The sequence below is a fragment of the Neophocaena asiaeorientalis genome, unplaced genomic scaffold (assembly GCF_003031525.2).
Source record: "Neophocaena asiaeorientalis asiaeorientalis breed wild unplaced genomic scaffold, Neophocaena_asiaeorientalis_V1.1 scaffold25, whole genome shotgun sequence".
Classification (NCBI taxonomy): Eukaryota; Metazoa; Chordata; class Mammalia; order Artiodactyla; family Phocoenidae; genus Neophocaena; species Neophocaena asiaeorientalis.
The window spans coordinates 5760869-5784170 of record NW_020172492.1 but is presented as its reverse complement, the minus strand read 5'-3'; the positions used below and the strand labels follow the sequence as shown (position 1 = coordinate 5784170).

At 35.4% G+C, this 23302-nt stretch overlaps 1 protein-coding gene across 1 annotated transcript in view; it reads right to left on the bottom strand.

Annotated features, from left to right (window-relative positions):
* Positions 1-23302, bottom strand: part of BRINP3 (BMP/retinoic acid inducible neural specific 3) — a 412691-nt gene that overhangs the window by 85845 nt on the left and 303544 nt on the right. Inside the window, exon 7 of the mRNA XM_024738208.1 lies at positions 2200-2422. Coding sequence (XP_024593976.1) covers positions 2200-2422 — 223 coding nt within the window. The remainder of the gene's footprint in view (positions 1-2199; positions 2423-23302) is intronic.

The window sequence follows — 23302 nt, the reverse complement described above, 5'->3', positions numbered from 1 at the left end:
TGAAAGCCTATATTAAAAAAAAATGAAAGCTCTCAAGTCCATAACCCACCTTTTCTCTCTATGAAACTAGAAAAAGAAAATTACAGTACATACAAAGGAAATAGAAGAAAAGAAATAATAATAATCACAGTGGAAAAATCAAATAAAAAAGAGAAAAATAATAGAGAATACAAAGAAAACTAAAAGTTAATGTTTTGAAAAGAAACAAAATTGACAAACTTTTGGGCTAGACTGACCAGACAGACAGACAGGTGGGGAGAAGAGATGGATAAGAAAGTGAAAAGACTGGAAGGAGATATTTATATATCATACTACTGATAAGGGACTGGCATCGAAATACATAACTTACTCTTACAACTTAATAATGCAAATAAAAAACAAACAAAAAATGAGTGAAGAAAATTCAAATAGATATCTCTCCAAAGAATATACACAATGGGCAACAAACACATGAAAAGATGTTTAACATCTTTGGTCGCTGGAGAGATATAAATTAAAATCACAGGAAGATGCCACTTCACATCCACTTGGATGACTATAATCAAAAGGTCAGATAATAAAAACTGTTGGTGGGCTTCCCTGGTGGCACAGTGGTTGAGAGTCCGCCTGCTGATGCAGGGGACACGGGTTCGTGCCCCGGTCCGGGAACATCCCACATGCCGCGGAGTGACTGGGCCTGTGAGCCATGGCCACTGAGCCTGCGTGTCCGGAGTCTGGGCTCCGCAATGGGAGAGGCCACAGCAGTGAGAGGCCCGCGTACCGAAAAAAAAAAAAAAAAAAAGTGTTGGTGAGAATATGGAGTCATGGGAGCTGTCACTCATGGTTGGTGGAAATATAAAATAGTACGGCCATTTTGGAAAACAGTTTGGCAGGTCCTCAAAATGTTAAATATAGGATTATCTTTGAATAGTCAATTCTGCTCATAGATACATATCCAAGAAAATTGAAAACGTATGTCCACATTTAAAAAAAAGCACATGAATGTTGACAGCAGCATTATTTATACTAGCCAAAAAGTGGAAACAACCCGTGTCCATCAAACGATTAACTGATAAGTAAAATGTGCTATACACATACTACTGATACATGCTACAACATAGGTGAACCAGAAAGCACTATGCTAAGTGAAAGAAGCCGGTAACGAAAGACCACATATTGTATGAAATGTCCAAAATAGGCAAATCTATGAGGACAGTTAGTAGATTAGACAAATCTATAGAGACAAATAGCAGGGATGGGTGTGGAGTATGGGGACAGACTGAGGTTTTTTGGGGACAGTGACAATGTTCTCACCTTAGATTGTGGTGATGGTTGCATAAATTTGAATATGCTAAAATCCAATGACTTGTAAAAAATTCCAATAATTTATTTTGAAATCGAATTTTAAAAATGTGTAGACTCAGCTGTTGGGTTTTTTTTTTGTGAAAGAAATCTGTAATTACAGATTTCTTAATGATTTAAGGATCAGGTCAAACTTCAAGTATTTTATAATAGAGATACTGGTACAAATACATACTTTCTTATGATTTTGTCCTAAATTTTTCCTTAGCTTTTCATTTTATGTATTTTCAACCTGACTTCTACTAAATACATGCAAATTTTTATTGCACTGACTGGTCAACACACCTTAAACTAGCAAATCTAAAACTTGTGCTTCCCCAGATCAGTACAGGAACAAATATTTTAATAGTCTGTCAACATTCATATAAATTGTTTGAAACTTTCCCAGCAATTTTCATAGATTCATGTAGAATGAGTTTTATGGTTTTCTGAACACAGGTCAAAGAAAAAATTAAAATTCTTTTAAAGAATTTAAAAATTTAAATTCTTTTATTTGAAAATCTTAAGAAATTTCACTTTTTATTCCTGCTTACTTCCGAGGCTTACAATGTAACTAAGTCTTTGTGTTTTTATGTTCACTGTGATACAATTATCAGTTGACTACCATGCACAACAAGTTAGAAAAATTTATTGATTCTGATAGTAAAAGAAAAGTTAAAAAAAAAATAGTGTATGTGCTCTCATTGTACTATTACTTTGGAAAATAACTACAATTAATTATTATGAGACTTAAGACTACATGTTGTTTTCTGATTATCTCTAATAATATAAATAACATTGCGCTATATATATTACTACATCTACATTCAGAAAATCAATAGAGCTGTCCTCAGTTGTCTACATTGCTACATGTCTTACCTTTGTCTTGGCAAGCTGATGAGGGGTTGTTTATGACATCTCTTGCTAAGGCTAAAGAGCTTGTGTACAATTTTCTGTGCCTTTAGGAAAAGTTGCTTCATGCTGTTCTCCAGTTGTTCATAGCGGCGCTGAAAATTAGAGTCCATTGTCCACAAATGCATTATGGTAGACGTGTTGAGGAAATAATTCATGGGTAGCCTTTTCATAAAGAACTTGAATTCATCTGAAAAAAATGTCAAAATTCAACATTTTAATAATAAAATAATTATTTTCCCTTTTCCCCAAGACACATTTAGTATGTTAATGTTAAAAAAGAATACAATCTATTATTTTCTGTGTAGCAAATTAATGGCAAGAAGGAAATTTTTTTATGCTTTAGGATTGTTTTCTTTTTTTGTTCCCCTCAAGAAAGAACATTCACAGAAAAAGATAATTAAAATAATCGTGCTACAGCAAATAATGGGGGCAGAAAGTTTAAGGTGAACTTAATTTTTCCACATTCTCCTTTCGATGGTATTTGAATTTGATGATACTGGTTTTTCCCATAGGTAGTGGTCATTAATCTAGCTTTCATTTTTGGCAACAGTATTAATAATTTGTTCCAAGTATTGTTCATTAAATAAATATTCTCAGAAAATTTCATTAAATCAGTATATATATATATTATCATTACTAAATTATTGTATTGTTTAAGGAAAAAGAGGAAACTTTTATAGTGTAAAATATAATATTCAACGATGTACTCTGGTTGTTCCCTTAGTAACTGACCACATTTCAAGTTGTTAAAACAACAGTTTAAAACCTAACTGTATACTTAAGAGAAAAAAATAAAAACGAATTTAAAGCTCCAGTATTGGCTTTTTGTGTGTGTCAATAATTATTATGTCTAAATTATTTTCTTTTCAAGTGTCTAAATAACAGTAGGAACAAAAGTTGACACTACAATAAAATAATCATCTAAAAGGTCTATTAATTATCTCAACACAGAAGAGCCAAAAGATAGAAACAACCCAACTATTCATCAATAGATGAATGGCTCTACCAAGTGTGGTATATACCTAAAATAGAATATTACTGAGCCATAAAAATGAAGTTCTGATGCATGCTACAACATGGATGAACCTTCAAAATATCATGCTAAAAGTGAAATAAGCCTGAGAACAAAGGACAAGTATTGTATGATTCCACTTATATAAAATATTTAGAATGTTCAAGTTCATTGAGACAGAAAATAGATTAGAATTTACCAGGGGATGGGGGAAGAGCAGATGGGAAGTTTTTGCATAATAGCTATAGAATTTCTGTTTGGGGTGATAAGAACTTTTTGGAAAAGAGATAGTGGTGATGGTTGCACAGCGTTGTGAGTGTAATTAATGTCACTAAATTGTACATTTAAAATGGCAAATTTTATGCTATATACATTTTACCACAAAAATATTTAAAAAAACAGAAACAAAGAGAGTAGAGCCTTCTCCCCATCTCTCCTTTTCTTCTTAAATATTATGATCATGGACTCAAAACATAAACTTTTTATTTATTTTAGTATTTCTTTAAAGGATTTATTGTGTTTAGCATACCACATTGCCCCCAGTCCATGTTGGAGTGGCTGGGTTTCCTCAGCATATATACTCCAGCACAGGACAAGATTTGGAAAATGTTTTCAGTGGCAGAAGATGTTTTATTTAGTAAGTGATACAAACCACATTTTAGTTACTATTCTACCCATAAAAGTGTTATATTGCATGCATTAAACCTCAGTCTTTCTGTGCCTTAATTTCCTCCTTTGTAAATGAGATAGAAAGTTTTGGATAATAATAATCTCATTTTCTTTTAAAATTCTATGATGTTACAGTTGTTTTAAATGACTGTTAGTTTTAAATATCCAACTCAAAAACAGTTGTTTTCAAATAGCCAGTTACAGGCGTTAGTGTTTAATTGACCTTGGACAAGGTATGTTAATACCGATTCCTTATTAGTAGAGAATGGCTCAATTGCAGTGTTTCAAAACCTCCAAATTATCATCCACATTTTAAAAAATATGCCATTAACATAGGAAAAGATAAACTACACTTATACATATACATATTTAAAGCAACTAATTTATAGTTTTATAAATCAGGACTATTTCAATAATCAAATCCAAACTATTTCATCAGTGATGGAAAATGCAACTTTTAAACAATTAACAGAAAATTATATTCATGAATTTTGGGGTTGATATTTTTTCTAGAGGAAATAAATTCAAAGTTCTGGCATCTTTTGGACATTAAAGGTATAGACTTTACCAGAAGAACAAGGAAAAATAAAACAAAAGGAAAAAATAGGACATTTTACTGCAAAATCTATGGGGAAAGATTTTTGAGGATATATCCATTTGATATGCTTCAAATCATTTTTTTAAGTAAGCAGGGTATAAATAAGAGATACATTTTAAAATTCCAATTTCACAGTACCCTACATTTTGTTTGGTCCCATATGTCTCTTTTGAGAAACTCTCTCCTTTGAATAAAGGAGTTCGTGCATGGAAACTGGAAAGCATTCCTTGGATTATTCACAGAGCAGATGCCACTACTGTGAAAACTAATCATTCATTTCATTGTCATCTTTTACTTGAACACTTTTGATAAGCCTTTATTGTTTCATGGGTATGCATATTTTAGTTATTTTCATTGTTTGTTATAGTAGTATTATGAAAGTTTCTAAATCAGTAAATTTCATTCACGTTAAAGAATACGTTAATTTATTTAATTTTACCAAGGTGTATGTAATAGTGTATGTCCGCTGAAAACTGGCACTATGTAATTTCTAAGAAACAGTTTTAACATGACATTTGAATAATTACTTCATTATGAAGTCATTAAGAGTCACCACTGACAGTCACCCAAAACATTTATTGGACACCTGTTGTGTACAAAACATACAGATGTTTCAGTCTATGAGTGAGAATATGAATAAACCTTTCATCTTATTTTTTTAATGAAAAATAATATTAAATATTTTTGAATGTTATAATAACATCTTATCTAAAATTCATTCTACTTAGAAGTCAATAGAACCTCCAGAAATATTCCTGTGGATATCTTTTCTTTTATTTTTGGCAATTAGTAAAGTTCTTATTTATAGAATATGAAAATGAATTTTGAATGATACGTTAGAATTATTATATAAATCTAGAGATTTACATAACTACAAAGAGAAAAGATAATGATTAGGGGACACCAGATAACACTTTACCTTACAATAATTTCCAAACCCATGTAGGAGATAAAGTGCTGTTGCTTTTCACATGGCAAGTAAACAATGACTAGCCATACTTTTTGGGGGGGATACATTTATAAAAGAAAACAAATTAATGTCATATAAAAATAGCCCAGGAGAAATACATTCAATATCTGAATTACTAGAGAGAGATTAATCTGGAAATCCCTGTTTGCTAAGTATGTATGAACTGAGTACTTCTGCTCAGCATAGTTTTGAGGACTATAGAGAAACAAAACAACAGCAACAATAATACTAGTGGTAATAAACATCCTGTATGCTGGAAGGAATTTACAGTCAGTCGTCTTCGCAAAACTAATTCACATGAAGCAAAAAATAATACGAAGGTAGCTGTATGATATTAATGAATTCTGTGGAGGTGAAGAGAATTAGGGTAGGTGACGTCTTTCCAGTAAATTATAGAAGACTAGTCAGGCACCATGTTAATTCTCTAGATTACAACTATTCCTCCATTAAAAATGAGGTTTTTTCTAAAATAGCTGAGCAAGGTTTGTTGGTGTTTTTCCCCTCTCTAATGCAAACTCTAGTTAACATTTGATATCTAATTAACTAATTTTGAAACTAATTCTCTCTCTCTCTCTGTTAACACGAGTTCTTACTTTGGTAGGAACTCAATTTTAAGTGCTTTAAATATGAACTCAATCCCCCCAATAATCCTTCATGTAAATTTTACTGGAGCTGTTATGTATGTAGAATGCCGACGATTTTTAGTTTCATGACTTCAATGTCAGCAAAAATATTTTATTAATGCTACTGCATTTGTATATTGGTCTTATGTATTTATATATTTATGCACTTAATTCTCATGCTTCACAGTTGAATTAAATAGGTAAGAGTGGAGAACGGAACATTTTCAGGGTGTAAAAGAACCAGCCATAATACATACAGCCTGATTTGTGTTTCTGCCTTTATTGAGGAGCATGGAAAGCATTGACCAATGTACTGATAATGCATTTTCACATATTCAGAACCTCTGATCAGAACTGCTTTGGAATATATTTTCAAAGGTGTTCTAAAGCATTCTAAATTTTCTAGAGCTTTGGGAGCACATAAATTACTTCCTCAAAAGTGTAGAAAAGTAATCAGATACTTTTGTATTATTTAGAGACAATTTCTTGAGTTATAAATCCACCAAAATATCTAAAACAGAAGCTGCTTCCATTAGAAAGTAGGACTATGGGTAGGGAGGACTCAGGGAGGAAACTTGTGCTTTTATGGTATTTATTATTTCATATGAATGTGTTATTTTACTAAAATTTAAATAAATACTGTGAATCAGTAAAAAACATAGCCAAAAAATACTATTAAATTGTCAGTACACTATGTTTATATCTTATGTTTCATACATTTACATAAAACGTTATTATTTAGTGACTTGCTAATATAAAAGTAAAAGCGTACTGGCTCACATTCCATGTTTTTTTTCCTGTATCAATTAACATAGTGGTACACTCAAAGTATCTTTTCAGTAGAAATGACAACGCAATATGGATAATAATTACAAGTATTATGAAAGCATAGCAATGGTCTTACTACAATAACAAAATATTGTACAGTATGTAGCAAAGTATGTAAAGAACATGGACACAGAGCAATCTTTAAATGAAAGGATGTAATAGGCAAAAAAAAAAATGTGTGTCAGATATATAAGAAGAATCCATGCAAACATTTGTTTTTAAGCAGGAAGGATAATCGTTTCTCATTTTGTGATACTACTGGTCTAGTGTCTTCAAACTCCTCTCTCCTGCTTATGTTTGTAAACACAGGATTTTTTGAAATAATACATGTTAATAACATATTCTAGTAACATAAATTTTCTGTAATCTGTAAGTTAAAAAAGCAAACATTATCTCCTTATACTGAATGCAGTACCGAGGCCTTATCTATACATGAACACATGGCAAATATAGTCTGTTTCTATGGATGGATTTTTGTTTATCAGTTTGTTTAGCTTGCAGTAGGTTTATACCTATACGGAGTACTACCTCCAATGCTGACAAATAAATATCAAACTACCTACCACCGGACTTCAAAGTTATTGCTCAACCAGAATCCCTTCAAATAAAGCTGTTTCTTGTTTATTGAGAATCACAGTTTCCTAGAAGATAGTATGGATTCTTCTATCTTCCTCTGATTTTCAAGGACAAAGATTTGCCTAGCGAATAAGTTGTGAACCTTGATGCTCCAGAAATGCAAGCCTTAAGTAGGTAAGACACAAAACTGAGAAACAAATGCAAAAGTGCGTAGGAAGAAGGGCTGATGGGGAAAAAAAAAGACAGAGAAAATTTAGGTAATGGGTGTCCTGAAAGGCAGAAGTTACCAAATGGCTGAAATGACAATCTAACCTTTGACGGAGTACAATGAAGAGGCAAATTTTGACCCATTCCATAATCCTGACTAGAACTGGTTGATTTTTAACTTTTACAAAGTATTTTATTTCCTCCAAACATTTCTCAGGGACTATCTGAATCACTTGTACCAGTTTAGAATTTTGTCAACTTCTACAGTAAATCACTGAGACGACTTTGAGTGGTCACATATCAATGCAAGTCTATTCAAACCGTTCTATAAGCCACGGGTATAGAGTTTACGTTGAAATTGACAAAATACCACAATGCTGCATAAAGTAAATGGCAAGCCTGTTTAATAGCTTGTGAACTGGCCAATTTTCTGAGGCTACAAAGGGGTTCAAGCGGGCATAAATCAGAAGTTGAACCTAATTCCTTAGTAGCTCCCTAGAAATAAGTTGTGCTTTCCCTGACCATTTTCTTTTTCTCTGAAAGATACATCATATTGTTATATTAAAATACTTCAATACAGCAAGACAATGAATCTGTCCTTCATTGGATTGCCCTGTTTATGAACCCCTCTTCAAATGTTTGAGAACTTATGCAAACAGAGCTTTATCTCTATAATTATAACTAACTATGTTATTTCTGTAGTTATAGTTTATCTGTCTAACTATAACTAACTAACCCTAACTACAGAACAGGCAAGACCCAGGTCTTCACTCTTCCAGTGGCCTTGCAGCTACAGAGTGGATGCATCATCTAAGCTATAGAAATCAGGTGTACCCACGCAGAGTTTAGATCTTAAGCTGTTGATGCAATAACAAAGAGGATGCCTAGAGCAATTCTCTAAAGAGATAGTGGTTACAGCAGTAATGGTAGTGCTGTTGTATGGTCAGGCCACTCAAGATGGCTGTTCTCTTGCTCTCTGTCCATCCCCTGCTTGACCAGTGCCTGCTTCACCTACACCCCACTCACATAACTGACCTTCCTAAGTACTTGCCCCAGGCTTCAGCTAGTGATTGTTCTAGCTTTAGATCAGAACTCTCCACTATGCTTATCAAAGGGGGATGACCCTCTGCTGGTTTCCTTGGCAACCAATAAGCCAACTTGATGTCAATTCCCCTGTAACTGGTAACCTCTCCCTGTCTATGGGAGCAAAGATGGCCACTCTATCCTGTCCTGGTGCCTGCAGCACACGATAGAGTACCACTCCAGGACCTTGCTTCAGACGTGTAAGCTCCCCCATCCATTAAACCACTGAGGTCTCTGTCACTGACTCTGGGCTCTTTCTTCAGTCTGGAAGCTAGGCAAGTACAAGCCTTTCAGGCCTGCGGGGTGCAGCCCGACAGCGATCCACTGTTCATTGCATTTAGCAATGTGACCTCACTAAATAAGTCTTCTGCAAGATTTTTCACTTGGTCCCAACTATGTAGCACAAGAGTATGCTTCTCTAGCTTTCTTGATGATTCTATATGCTACCCAATAACCTTTAATAGATTCCTTATCAGGCTGGGTCAGCTAGAGCCTGTTTTTCTTACTTGCAGCAAAAAATCTGGGTGATAGGGGTACTGGTATAAGAAGTAGTTTGGAAGAGTCTCCATGGACAATAAGGAGAGTATGTGCTTGGTTTTCTGGATTAGTTGGAAAAAAACGCTTTTTAAATCCATGCAGTATTAAAGGTGGACGTTTGACAACAGAAGTACCACCTGTGCTCATCTATAATGAAGAGTTTGTTGTAGAAATGGCATTTGGGATTATGTGCCTACATAGAACTGAATGAGGAACATAAAAAAGTCAAAGACTGAGCATGACTTGGTTACTACAAATAGAGATAGCTTGCTTAAAGAGCTCAAAATCCTATACTTTTTTTTTTTTTCCTCAAAGCACAGAATGAGTACTGGTTGAGTACTGGAGACTTTCAAGGACTGTGCTAAAGGGATCTTTTATTTCTTGCAGCTATAGGGCTTCAAAACAAACTTTTATCCCAAGATTGAATTTAAATTCCTGCCAGATCTGTTAAAGTTAGAAAGAACGCTGGGAAGAGGTGGGAACCTGGGAACTGGAAGGTAGATGTGGGGGACGACTGGGATGAACTCAGAATAATCCAAAGCATTGATGCTTACTTTCTTTGTCCCCACGAAATAGCCCCTTCTGTCCTGCCTGATGGACTAACCCTGTCCTGCTTTCAGTCACTGTAATGATCTTAATCGAAGGAATGACCTTCTTTAGGAAGCCAAGGTTCATCATGTCCCACTTTCATCACCCATCATGTCCCAGGGGAGTTTACTGAAAAGATTCCAATTTTCCAATGGTTATCAAGAACTTGCTGATTTTTATTGGAGAAAGGACATTAAACGCATTGGTAAAAAGAATACCTGCCAGCATCTCTGATGAACATTGTATTCTGTAGGATGGGAACACCAGTTACCGTGAAAATCTGTGTGAAATCAGATGGGATCTCTGGTTTTAATTAGGATACAATTACCCCTCTGTGACTGAAGCCTAGAAGCAGCTATTAACAATCAGAGGCACAGTGGACATGGGTACTGTAATAGGTCCCGTGTATTACTCAGAAAAGGTCTAACCTGTAGGAATTTTAGAGTTTGCTAATCAGGTCATGGTCCCTCAGGATTTAAATGTGGAACCAGTGCTGTGAGGTCCTATTTAATTTGTATAATAGAAAAAAAAGTTAAGTCTGCAACAAAGGCCTGACTTGAGTTTTCATGAGCGAGAAGAATGCTGTCCCTGGTCCTGAATAATTTCAAGGACTCAGAACTCCTGCACCACAGCTTAAGTAGAGCAAATAATTCCTTTCCATTGTGAACTAATTCCTTGGGCTCCTAAATGCCACAATATTCCATGAATCGGAGAGTGGCCTTATAGAAATAAGATAGCAAATTGGGTTTTCCTTGAATCCTCAAATCAGGTCCAGTGGGACGCTCATCCATGCCGTGTTTATTTTCCCAGTCTCTGAATAAAGAATTAGAATGAGCATCGGTTCCCTAGCCTATTAAGTAAAATCTATAAAGGAAAGATAAAATGAAGCTTCCCTCTCCTATGAAAAGACTAAATTCAAAGTGATGTTGCTTGTTTTTTATGCTTGACACCATTGCAGGAATTAGAGATCAGCTCAACACTGAAAATTTTGAGAAGAATAATCATATTCCATCTCTAATTAACTCACATGTTGGTGATAGCTCAATCATAGAGTAACTCTAATTAAAACTGCCATTCCAGATGTGGTAGCTTACTGGTGGCAGGACTCCTCACACTAGGGATAAAGTTTCTTCTCTGGTACAAACTCTTTTCTCTATCATTGTAAACAGGGAATACTAGAAGCAATTTTCTTTCCTATGCCAGCTGCGAGAATGAAACATTCCTATTGTATTCAAGAATCAAATCATCTCTCAGCCTATGTGCGACAACTTACTTCACAGGAACGCACACCGTCTCATCCTATCACGGGACATATATTGTTAATGACATCATACTGAAAAGACGTGAAACACACAAGTGGCGGGTATCCTGGCTGCTGGCCCATACTTTAGCTGTGTGCAAGGTCTGCAAATACATTTTGTGAAAACTCAAGCATCTGATGCCTGAGTGAACTTTCTGAGAGTCCAGTGGATATCTTGTCCAAAGCAAAGAACAAGTAACTATTCCTCCAGCTCCCCTTAATAACAAAGGTGCACAGATCTTGGAAGTAGCGGCAGAGGAATCATCTGGTCGCATTACTTACAACAATGACTTCAGTGATCTGTGTCTCGGGATGTCAGAGATGCCAGCTGCAGATTCTGTTGCTCCTTATATCCTCAAGCAATCACTCTTGCTGTGTGATTTAGGAATTGTTCCTGGCACAGCCTCGGGGCCAGGCTCTCCAGTTCCCCTGCTGATTCTGTGAGTAATCCAATCCGATGTCTGAACATAAATTCTTTTTCTGCTGCAGTCAGATTCTATTCTCACAAGAATGCTGACTGATACAGCTAATGGGGGCCTCAAATGTAATTAGAATCTGGAGTTCAACAAGAGTATAACAAATATTTATTGAGTGTCTAATGTGTGCCAATCACTATACTAGTTAAGTGCTAAAGCTACATTAATAATCATTTTTGTAGCTATGATAATAGTACTTTCTTCATAGGTTTAGCAGATTAAATTAGGTAATTATGAAAATAATAGAATACCTTTTACACAATTAGTGATAAATAAATGCTAGCTATTATTTTTCTTTTTATAATTTATTCCGTGATTCTATGTGTGCTGGGCTGAGCACTTTAAGCGAATTATCTCATTTAATCCTTCCAGCAGTCCTAGGAGATGGGTACTATTATTTCGGCATTTCACCGAGGAGGACGTGTGCCTTAGTAAGATTCAGCCAATTGTTCAAAGTGACACAGTTATTAATTAGAGCCCAGAACAAAAGAAGTCTGAAAAAAGTATGGCTCCTGCCTTAATAAACATAAACTCTTTTGGGAGTTGACAGAAAAATAAAATTATTATTCCCTATATTTAAAGACTGCTTTTCTTTGGTAGACTTTTCACAAATATTATCACATTCAATCTCATAATAACCCTGCAATAGGATCGGCAGGTTTTATTGAGACTTGATGTGAAACAATTTTGAATTAAGAGATCATTACACAGAGTCAACTGTGAGAGAAAAATGAGAAAAACAATGGACTCAAAGAAATATAAAAGGAGAGACCAGTTTATATTTTTTCTGAGGGGCAGGACAATGTTTTATTTTTCTTTGTAGTCTCCCTTTACAAAAGCCTAAGACAGCACATTACAGATAGTATGAATTAAGAATGTTTCTTAAGTGGCTTAACCAATTGACAAGATCCAGAAAGAAACAGTTGCAGCTAACTATAAACATGTATAGAATAATTCATTTGGAAAAGCAGAGTTTGAGTTTAGTCATATAAAATATGAAGCCATGAGTGACTCACGTGGGAAAATAAAGTTGAAATAAGATGTGTAGTACAGTTCTAAGCCTTAATATTCCTATGGAAAAAGGATTTCAGGTTGAAGGAAACATGAGATAAAGGCATAGATAAATGTCTTAGTTTTATGGATAAGAAACTGACAAATGGGGTTCAGATGGTAAAGTTGCAGTGTATGTGAATTTCAGAGTATTGATAAATAATCAAAATATCCTGCAATGACATGTGATCATTAGTTATAAACAAAACTGTAAGTATGTACTCAGGATTACATAAGGATTTTTACATCTGGTATCTTTTAAGCATCAAGCACTCTTCTAGGCACTTAATTCTCTTAATTCTACATAGTACTTATTGCTGTTAGATCCACTGTATTAAAACCATACCTATGACTTAGAGATGCTGAGTAAATTTTGTCTGGTGGGAAGCCTTGTAAGTAATGCCTAGAGAAAAACTGCTGAACACAGAAGCAGTATCTGCCATGAGATCAAATCCATCTGAAACCTTGTACCCACCATCAGAGAATCCAGAGCCACGGTGATGCTGGTGAGAATAGAATTTACCTCATACTCTCTAAATAGGAAGTAATATTAAAGGATATATCCTTTCTCTTGAAACAGAAAAAGCATGCCAGTCACCACCACCTGCCCCTTATACACAAATTGTCAATTTTTGCAGCAGTTTTTATTTTTCATCAATAATGAAAAATGGAGGCCAAAGAAGTTTAGTGATATCCATATGAACACAGGTCTACAGAAAAGTTGAATTAATACTTAAACTAAGACCTTTAGCCCATAATCTGTCTTTTATACTATGTGACCATCTTAGATGTCATAAACATACATGAAAATATATAATCAGTATTAAAATAATACTAATTCACATGTTGTTTAACTATTAGAAACTATTTCCAAACAGGACAATTTTTAAAACCATGTAAATAAAATCACGATTTTTTATAATGTTCAAATTGGCAAATTTATAATTAAATACAAGCATTAAGGTTTTTATCTTAAGTTATTCTTATATAGTTTATTCCGGGTATAGTTCCAAGTATAGTTAGGACTCTCAATACACTACAGAAAAATTATCTTAGTCACTTCTCGCTTGATGGAATCTTAATAAATTATCTTAGAACTTTGGAAAACCGAACTTTAACAAAGAGTAGACACACCTTTCAAATAGTGAAACCTCTGAGAAAAAAGCACCCCAGATCCTGCACAGAAAGGACAGGGAGAGTGTATCAAGAGAAAAAAGGCCTCTCCACCAGCCACAGGGCGTGTCTCTACACACAGCTAGGCAGGATGGGAAACCAGGCGGTTATTGGCTCCATGATATTCAACTGAAATCTGTTTTTTGTCCTTCCTTTTTCACAAGTCCTACATACAATTGAAGTATATACTAGAAGAAAAAAATTTGATAAAATATTCAGTAAAACAACATCAGTACCTGTGGTAGCAAATAAATCCCTAACCTATATAAACCTATATATGTGTGTATATAGATAAATATCCTTAATTCCACCCTCAAATATTTACATATTAGCTTTAATGTAGAATTAAGAGATGTTATAATCTCTATTTTTATCATGCCATGATTGAAACTGATTCCTCGTATTTCTTGTTGAAAGCCTTTTTCTCTGAATTCAATTAACCAAATACACTGTGTGTTGTGTTCCTCCAATAGATTTTTCATATTACTCAAATTTGTCAGGAACTTGGCTTTTTGAATAAAGACAATATATGATGCTTCCAATTGTTCATGCTTAGTCTATTTATTCCAAATGAAAACATCTCAGACTGTGGCGTTTACACTTTCACACTGCTGGCAGTCGTGCTCAGTTGTTTGTCATGAACTTGGCACCATCATCACCAATCCAAGGCTGAGAACTCTTTCCCTAAAGCTCCGTACTTGGACAATTCTGTGTTAGAGTCTGTCAATGAGAGAAACTTGTGAGGTGTGGAAGGTGGACATGAAATGGAAGCCATTATTCTCAGAAGTTTATGATGATGAACATGAGACAGTCACATACAGTTCTTTCCAAAATTCAGTGACATGGTGGCTTCTACAGCTAGACCAGGTTCCACAGAAGTGGCAACTTGCCCAGAAGTAGCAACTTCCAAATACCTCTCCCTGGGCTCCCACTTCACAGTGGCCAGATGCTCGCAGCCTCTTGGACGTGTTCACAGACTCTGCCTTTTCCATCCATTCCATGGCTTTGAGATTAAGTGGATTATAGATGTTTCTCTAATTCCCTGTCTACCCCTTTCATTCCTTCACTTTCCAAGTTCCTCCCTCATGTAAAACACTATTTCCCATTTCAAGCCCCTTTATTCCCATAATACTTTTTGTGGCTTTATTTTCCTAAGCTCAGAGGAAGAAAGCAGGTGAGGCAGCTGTGGCTGATTTCCTACTACATCCATTGTCCTCTTACAGAACATTGATTTTAGTGCTGACCGCGATGGGTCCAAATATAAAACTCCTTGCAGCCTCTGGTGGATATACGACAACGTCTGGCCAAAGCGACAAAAGCAACAATCTGCGTCTGTGTGTTTTGCGGGGCAAGGGGGAACTTCTGTGTGGATAAAGTTTTGCTTTTCAGATTTAGGTACTGCCCTCTATTTTCTCAGTCTTTGCTGCATCCTTCTGAGTGAACTGCTGACCGGAAGCTGGAGCAGCCATATTGTAACCATGGGGGGGAAAAGCCAACGGCAAGGGAGACATTTTGGTCTTCATCTTCTTAAGCCCTTGAAGCAGTCCTGGCCTTACTACCTCACTTCTGTAATATGCAGATTGTCTTAACGGAGGATGAGAAAGAAAGAGCGGGAAATGCAAATCTTTAAAGCAATAGTTCCTTGATGTATCTTGAGAGCCCCTTACATTCTTAGAAATTACTGAAGACTCCAAAGAGCTTTTGTTTCTGTGGTGTATTTTATAGGTATTTACCATGTTAAATTAAATATCTAGGGAATTCCCTGGCAGTCCAGTGGTTAGGACTCCATGCTTTCACTGTCAAGGGCCTGGGTTTGATCCCTGGTCAGGGAACAAAGATCCCACAAGTTGTGGAGTGTTACCCCCCAAAATATATTTACTTTTTCTTGTAAAATAATAATAATTAACCCTCTACATATAAACAACATATTTTAATAAAACTAACTATATTTTCTAAAACAAAAAGTAATAATTTGGGAGAGATTGGCATTGTTTTACATTTTTGCAAACTTCTTTAATGTCTAGCTTAAGAGAAAACACCTGATTCTTATACCTGCTTCGGCACTAGACTTACTGCCATATCACACACCCTGTGATTTCTAGATACCTTCACTGTACACTCAAGAGACGATGAAATTGGAAAAAAAGCAATGAAATCTCAAAATATTATAACAAGGGGCATGATCTCATGGACCTTCTAAAAGTATCTCAGGGACCACCAGGTTTCCCCTGAGGATACATTGAGAACCTCTGTTCTAAAGAAAATTATAATATAAACTGCAGTATTCGGAGTTTATGTATTAGGTAGCAAATATATATATATCATGTAGTTAAGATATAAGATAGCTATATAGTTTTATAGGTAATAAACATTAATACTATAATAGAAATAATAATAAACAGGATAAATTTCACAGTAAGAGGCAATATCACCTTTTATGTGCTTATCAACAGAAGATGGTATGTTTCTTATTTGAAGAAAAGGGAATCTGTGATATTTATTTCCCAAGAATTTAACATACAGTGTTTCATTTTTCAAATCATCTAAACATAATAATCAAAGATAAAAATCATATGTTAGTTGAAAGTTAACAGCTGTTGTATGCTTTCAATAATCTTGCCCTTTTTCATCATAGATTATCTTGGAATTTCATGGGGCAGAGAAACCGAATGAAAACAGTTATCATTTGATTTTTTCCTGAAATGTGCTGCCAGATTTCAATATTGAAGCATCATATTTATTTGGTCTGCTGCAGTGGTGAGCTGCTATGACCAGAGCTCTGAAAACCACCACCATTACAATTCTTAGTGGAGAACTCTGAGTGACAGTCATAAAAGATATAAATGATATCAAACGGCCTGAGAGCCTGATGCTTTTGTAGGCGCTTGGCATGTACAAGTGGTTTAATAATAAAATCATGGCAAAATTACTTCTTTCTCACAACAGTATTTTCAATAGTAATCTAAGCAATAAAAATAATAGCAGGTCTAACACCACTGGCAATATTAAATTGAAAAAGCAAATTGCAAAGCTAATGAACTTGTTATCAGAGGGACTGATCTATAATAGAACCAATATTTCAAGCTCCCAAATAAATGTTCAGTAAAATGATGCTTCACTATTGTGCAAGCATTATGGTAGTGATTTACCAAAGATATATGACTTCAAAATACCTTGCAGTCTTTCAAATGCTGGGGCAAAACACAAAGAACTAAAATGAAAGTACATTTATTTTTATGTTGCATTGGATTTTAGTTGCTCACAACACATTACTTAACTCATCCTAAAAAAACTAGACTCCCAATTTCAAGAAATAATTCTTTGTATTGGAAATAATGGAAACCTTAGACCTTAGCCAGAAATGTTGTTGCTTCTCTGTATGAACAAATGCACTCAGTGCATTTGTTATGTGTAGGAACAATTCTTTACATATTACAAACAAATTACAGGTTTCTTTTCTCTACTGGATATTAAGGAAACATAAAAAAGATTACTATAAATTTTTACCTTTACAGGTCACTAAACATATAAACGGAAACTTATCTCTGTATTTATTTATTTATTTATTTATTTATTTAGTTTTTATTTTTTTGCGGTACGCGGGCCTCTCACTGTTGTGGCCTCTCCCGTTGCAGAGCACAGGCTTCGGACGCTCAGGCTCAGCAGCCATGGCTCACGGGCCCAACCGCTCCGTGGCATGTGGGATCTTCCCAGGCCGGGGCACGAACCCTTGTCCCCTGCATCGGCAGGCGGACTCTCAACCACTGCGCCACCAGGGAAGCCCGCTTCTCTCTGTATTTATTTATCATCAATATCTATTTATCATCTATCTATCTATCTATCAATCATCTATCTATCATCTCTTACATGTCTTGCAATTCTCAGGAAAGGCCACATTTTGCTGCTATAACAAACTGCTCCCGAATCCCAGATGCTTAAAACAACAACAATGTATTTCTTGCTAACATCACATGCACCATGGAGCAGTGGTGGGCTCTGCTGGGTCCCAGGCTCACAGAGGCTCTACCTGGAACTGCACACCCTGGAACCTAAAGCCTTCCTGATCTTCACAGTAAGGAGAGAGAAAGTGACGTGTGTTTTTGTTTTCGTTTTTTACTGCCTTAGCCCATAAATGACACCTTTTACTTGCACTTATTCTTTGTTTGTCAGAATTTGTCATATGGCACTATGTAACTGCAAGAGGACTAGAAGAAAAAAAGGGGAGTAAGTAGAATATCTGGTAAGTACTCCTCTCTCTGCAGTCTGCCCTCCTAATCATCAAACATCCTTCTCTGTTCTTCCCATGTGTAGAACATACTCTCCTCTCCTCCAGGGAAGATAACACAAATATTCCATCACTGTATCAAGGGCAAAGCCCAGGGTATCTGAGAGGTGTGGACTAGTTTGTAAATCAAGTTCAGATATGGCTCCCATTTGTTTACAGGACAACAAATTAAAGAGATGAGTTATTTGCCTCCCATACCTAATATAAATGGTGGGAAAAATAACTACACTAAACACTACTGTTTGTAAAAGATGTGAACAGGAGACACAAAGAGGTTGCTGTGAGCAGCCATCCTGGAACCCACCAAGGCAGACACTGTAAGGGCTCTTTACCCTAGGGGAGGAGAGGGTTTCTTGATTAGGCCTGGCTTTACTGTCTGGGAGGTTCTTCCTTTCACGATTGCCCTTTACCAGTAACTGCATCCACAGTTCTTTTCCAGAGATAGTTCTTAGATCTGCTACATTTCATTACATTTTTGCCTTTCTCTCTCTCTTAGATCTAAAGGGGACTGACGACCTGGAAGCTGTAAAGATTCTAAAGGGAGGCCACATCCTTATTCTGATCTTCTACTGAACACGCATCCCTTAGGCTTTCTCTTTCTTAACTTCTTAGTGCTTGGAGTCAAGAAGCAGTTAGTTCTTTTAAGTCTGAATGCCTGAAATGTTTGGGCTTTTTCCCTTTCATGTCCCACAGAGAGCTCATTTGCTTCTTTATCATACAGCCAAACACAGCTATTAGCTATCAACACATACCATGAAGGCTTTGCTCTTTAACCTCTTTCACTAGAGCTATAATTGAATGAGGCAAGTGGCTTCCCTTGCAAGTAACTGCAGACAACATTACCAAAGCATAACATGGGTAGACATCTTTTCTTGCTACCTATTGATTGGTCAGTTGGCCAATATCTGCTTTGTTTTTGTTTGTTTCTCATGGAAGTATCTCACTACTAACATGCAACTACCATGGTAGTCAGGGAAGACGAGGTTATACAGTGACAACAAATCCAGAGATAACATAATCTGTGTGTCTTTGTCATTATTTTGGGACTCAATGTGAAACTATTTTTTTTGAAAAAAAATCCTATACCTCTTTAATGCATAATGCTTATGCAAAAATTAAAAGTTACTTACCTAATAATTGCAAAATCAGAAAAATAATGTTTTGCTAATAAATTCCATATGCCTGTGTTTACAATATTAAAATCCAAGAAGCTCTAAAATCCAAAGAAGAATTTATAATTAATTTGACAACCAAGCCCGATCTTATCTACTTTCTCTTGGAAACAAATCTTTCCTGAAGCGATATGAGGCTACTACATACTCCCAGACAATTTGGAGTGTTGTGTAATATGTAGTATTTGTATCATGTTATCATTCTAAAAGGTGAAATATTATAAATTCTGTAGCACATATTCCCCAAATATGTTTTGCATATGGTACTATGGACCTGTAATTCCTAAATCATGTAGAATAATGGGGTATCATGTGTGACCGCTTGTACATAGTACTTTGACACACATTATGTCTTCCCATTTTTAGTATATTTAAATTTGTGACCTTTCCCCCATTCACTATGTATTTTCTTTCTGATATGTATGTTGTTATTACTGTTAGTGTTATAACCCTCTGGGTTATAAAGATATTTATTCAGCGTAATTGCCTTTTGTGTAAGTTAATATCCCACTTTGCAAGTACTCATTTTTGTCAATCAAAAATCCAATACTTTGTGATAATTTATGGCATGTAGGAAAGAGTAGAGAAAATATCTAAGGAACTAGGTAAAAATATTGATGCCAAAAATCTGAACACTGGTTCTGTATCTTCCTTGCTTACTGATGAAGATTAATCACATCTCAGAACATCCATGATTGCTTTGCCAGCACTGTGATAGAGATTGAATTTCATCTTTCTCACAGCTCCCACCCATTACTTACATAAGTATCTATAAATGTATTGGCAACTGCTGTAGAGATGAAAGAAAACAGATTTGCTATAAACGGAATATTAAACAAATTGGGTGAGTTAACCTATAAAACAATATCTGAGTAATAAAAAAGTCAAGAGAAATTTAAGCACTATAATGGAAGTAATATATTTAAATTCAGTAGGCTTTACTTTGTACAAAATTATGGGAAGTATTTCTGTGAACAGAATGTGGTTACCAGCTTTGTGGGCATAACAGTACCTACTACATAGAGCAGACATCAGTAGAATAAGATCATACCTACCTTTCTCCTTTCTTTTATCACAATGTCAGCATAATATTTAAAATGTCTCAGCAAAGTCTTCCCTTCGCCACTTTAATAAGCAGATTTGACAGGTGCAGCACTAGCAGGGGGCTCATAATGTATTTAAGTTTGAAAATGAGGCAATTATATTACAAAGTTCTGATTGGCTATATTTTAATTTCAGAACTATGAGAGGCACTGATTTAGCTGGTGGCTTTCTGAAGTAACCTTATACATTTGCACCTGTTCATTTTATTAAAACAGAAACACCTTGCCAGAGGTGAGAAGAGGATACTGGTCACAGAAACCATGACAGCCTGGCCCCTCTGCTCTTACTATTGATTACATTTCTTGACAGCCACATGGGAAGTTAATTACTAGTAGGCAATTAACAGCCTCGCAAAATAATAAGGAAAACATAATTATATTGAGAACTCCCCGAGACTTTTTGTAATCTTAAATGTGATATTCCCAGGTCTCTGAATAGCTCTGGCAACCCAGATTTTGGCATTTCTTTTCGTCTACATTCTTCAACCCGGGTCCTGTCCTTGACAAAATGTGGTAATTATTAATACTATATTTCCTTTCAAATTACTGAAAAGAATACTAAATTTTCATCCATCTAATTAAAAATTCCCCAAGGAATTTTTCAGTGAAAGCAAGATAAAATTTACTTTGCATATAAAGTGAATCATCTTTCTAGAAAAACAGATCTGCTTGAAAAAGACTCAGGATACCTTATCTAATATTAGTTTGTAATCTCATTAAATTAAATTTCTGCCTTCTCTATTACAGGTTGGGAGCTCAATGAATAGATTCTAAATCCAGGCTATCTAGGCTTTGGTTCCCACACTGTCTTCCAGAAATCCTATGACCTTGGGGAAGGTTATTTACCTTCTCTGTGATACATCTGTTCTATAAAGTGGAGTAATGGGTTTGCAATATTTATTGCCATTAATTTTATCCTGAACACTAGGTGTTCCCGTTCAGAGAGAGGCACCTTATGAAATACTTCACAACACATAATAACGTGTCCGTTCCTCTTGCCCCAGTCTTTACTTTGGGGCGACATGATGAAAGGTAATGCAGTTTTTTTCCCCCACAAGTAGTCCAATACCCTCATAGATGAGGGGCCAAGAAAAATGAACTGGTTCCACCTAGAAAGAGAAAGGAGACAGCTGTCCCCTTCCCTACCTAAAGGTCTCCTTGGAAACAAATGAGCTTGAATCTGAACTTCAGCTCTTTGGTATGTGAATGAAATAGCTTCAGGAACCAGCTAACCTCTTGTGTTTCAAATTTTACATAATTGTCTCACAGCCTAGAGTGTCTCCAAATTCTGGATCTTCACCCCTCCTTGAAAAGTACAGACCCAGGGAGACAGTCGCTGCTGTCTTCCTAGCCCTTTGGGGCTTAAGCAAGGAAATTAGCATGGGTTGTGACTATTTGGCTCTCTTGAAATGATAAAAGAAGTTTTATTATCCTTTGAAATCAGAGCAATCAGCTTCTGCATTAGGGAAACAGATCTAACCGTCATGGTAGGTGAACATGTCTGTAGGAGTCTAAGAATTGTTGCAGGACAGGTAAGAAATCCAGCTAAGGTATATATTCTCACAAGAAATAAGTAGCCACCTGAGAGGATTTGTGAGGTTTAAGTGAGTTTAGTGATGAAATTACTTAATAAATCACTTATAATTAGCTACTCAAAAATAGCAAAAAAGAGTCTAGCTCTAACTGATTTTTTGATGACTTTAGAAGTCAATATATTACTTATATTATTTAAATATGAGAAAAACATTAACACACTGTCATTTAATACTAAACCCCCTTTCTTTAAAAGTTTTTATTTTAAAATAATAAAAATCCATAGGGAGCTACAAATTTGTACAGAGAGACACCTTTTATTCAGTGTCTCCTACTGATTACATTTTACATCAAGATGGCACAGTGTCAAAACCAGGACACTGACATGGAATAATGCAGGTGTAGAGCTCTATGCTATTTTCTCATAAGAGTAGCTATATTAATTACCACCACAATCAGGATACAGAACAATTCTCTTACTGCAAAGATATCCCTGCTTCTGCCCCTTTATAGTCAACTAATTTCTCTTCCTCTGACCATCCCTAACCCTGACAGACACTAACCAATTTTTTATTCGAATTTTGTCATTTTGAAAATGTTATGCAAATGGAATTAGAAGATATATGATCTATTGAAACTTTTTTTTTCATTCAGCATAATGCCCTTGAGATCTAGCCAAGTTATCATGTGTACATATACGATCGCTCATTCCCTGTTAATGGTGAGTAGAATTCCATGGTGTGAATGCACTGCAGTTTATTTAACCAGTCACCTAATGAGGGACGTTATAGTTATTTACAGTTTGTCTAATACAAATGAATTGAACAATTTACATTTCAGGAAATTATTGATGAGATGTGAAGGCTTGACCCTGCCATTTTATTTTTTATTTTCTTTTTTGTTCCCTGTTTTTACTTTTTTTTTTTTTTTCTGTCTTACTGTGCATTGCTTGGACATTTCTTAGAATTTTATTTTGATTTAGCTATAGTAATTGGAAGTATCTCTTTGTATAGGCCGATTTTAAATACTTGCATTAGGTATTACATTTTACACATATAACTTATTACAGTGTATTAGCATGGAGATCTCGCCAGTTTGAATGGAGTATAGAAACATTACCTCCCCTTTAAGTCCTTTTACTCTTCTCCTTTTACAATATAATTCTCTTACGTATTTTCTCTACGTACATGGAGAACCACATCAGACAATATTATAATTTTTTTGGCTATCAAACATACTTTAGAAAACTCAAGAGGAAAAGGAAAGTCTATTGTATTTACTCAT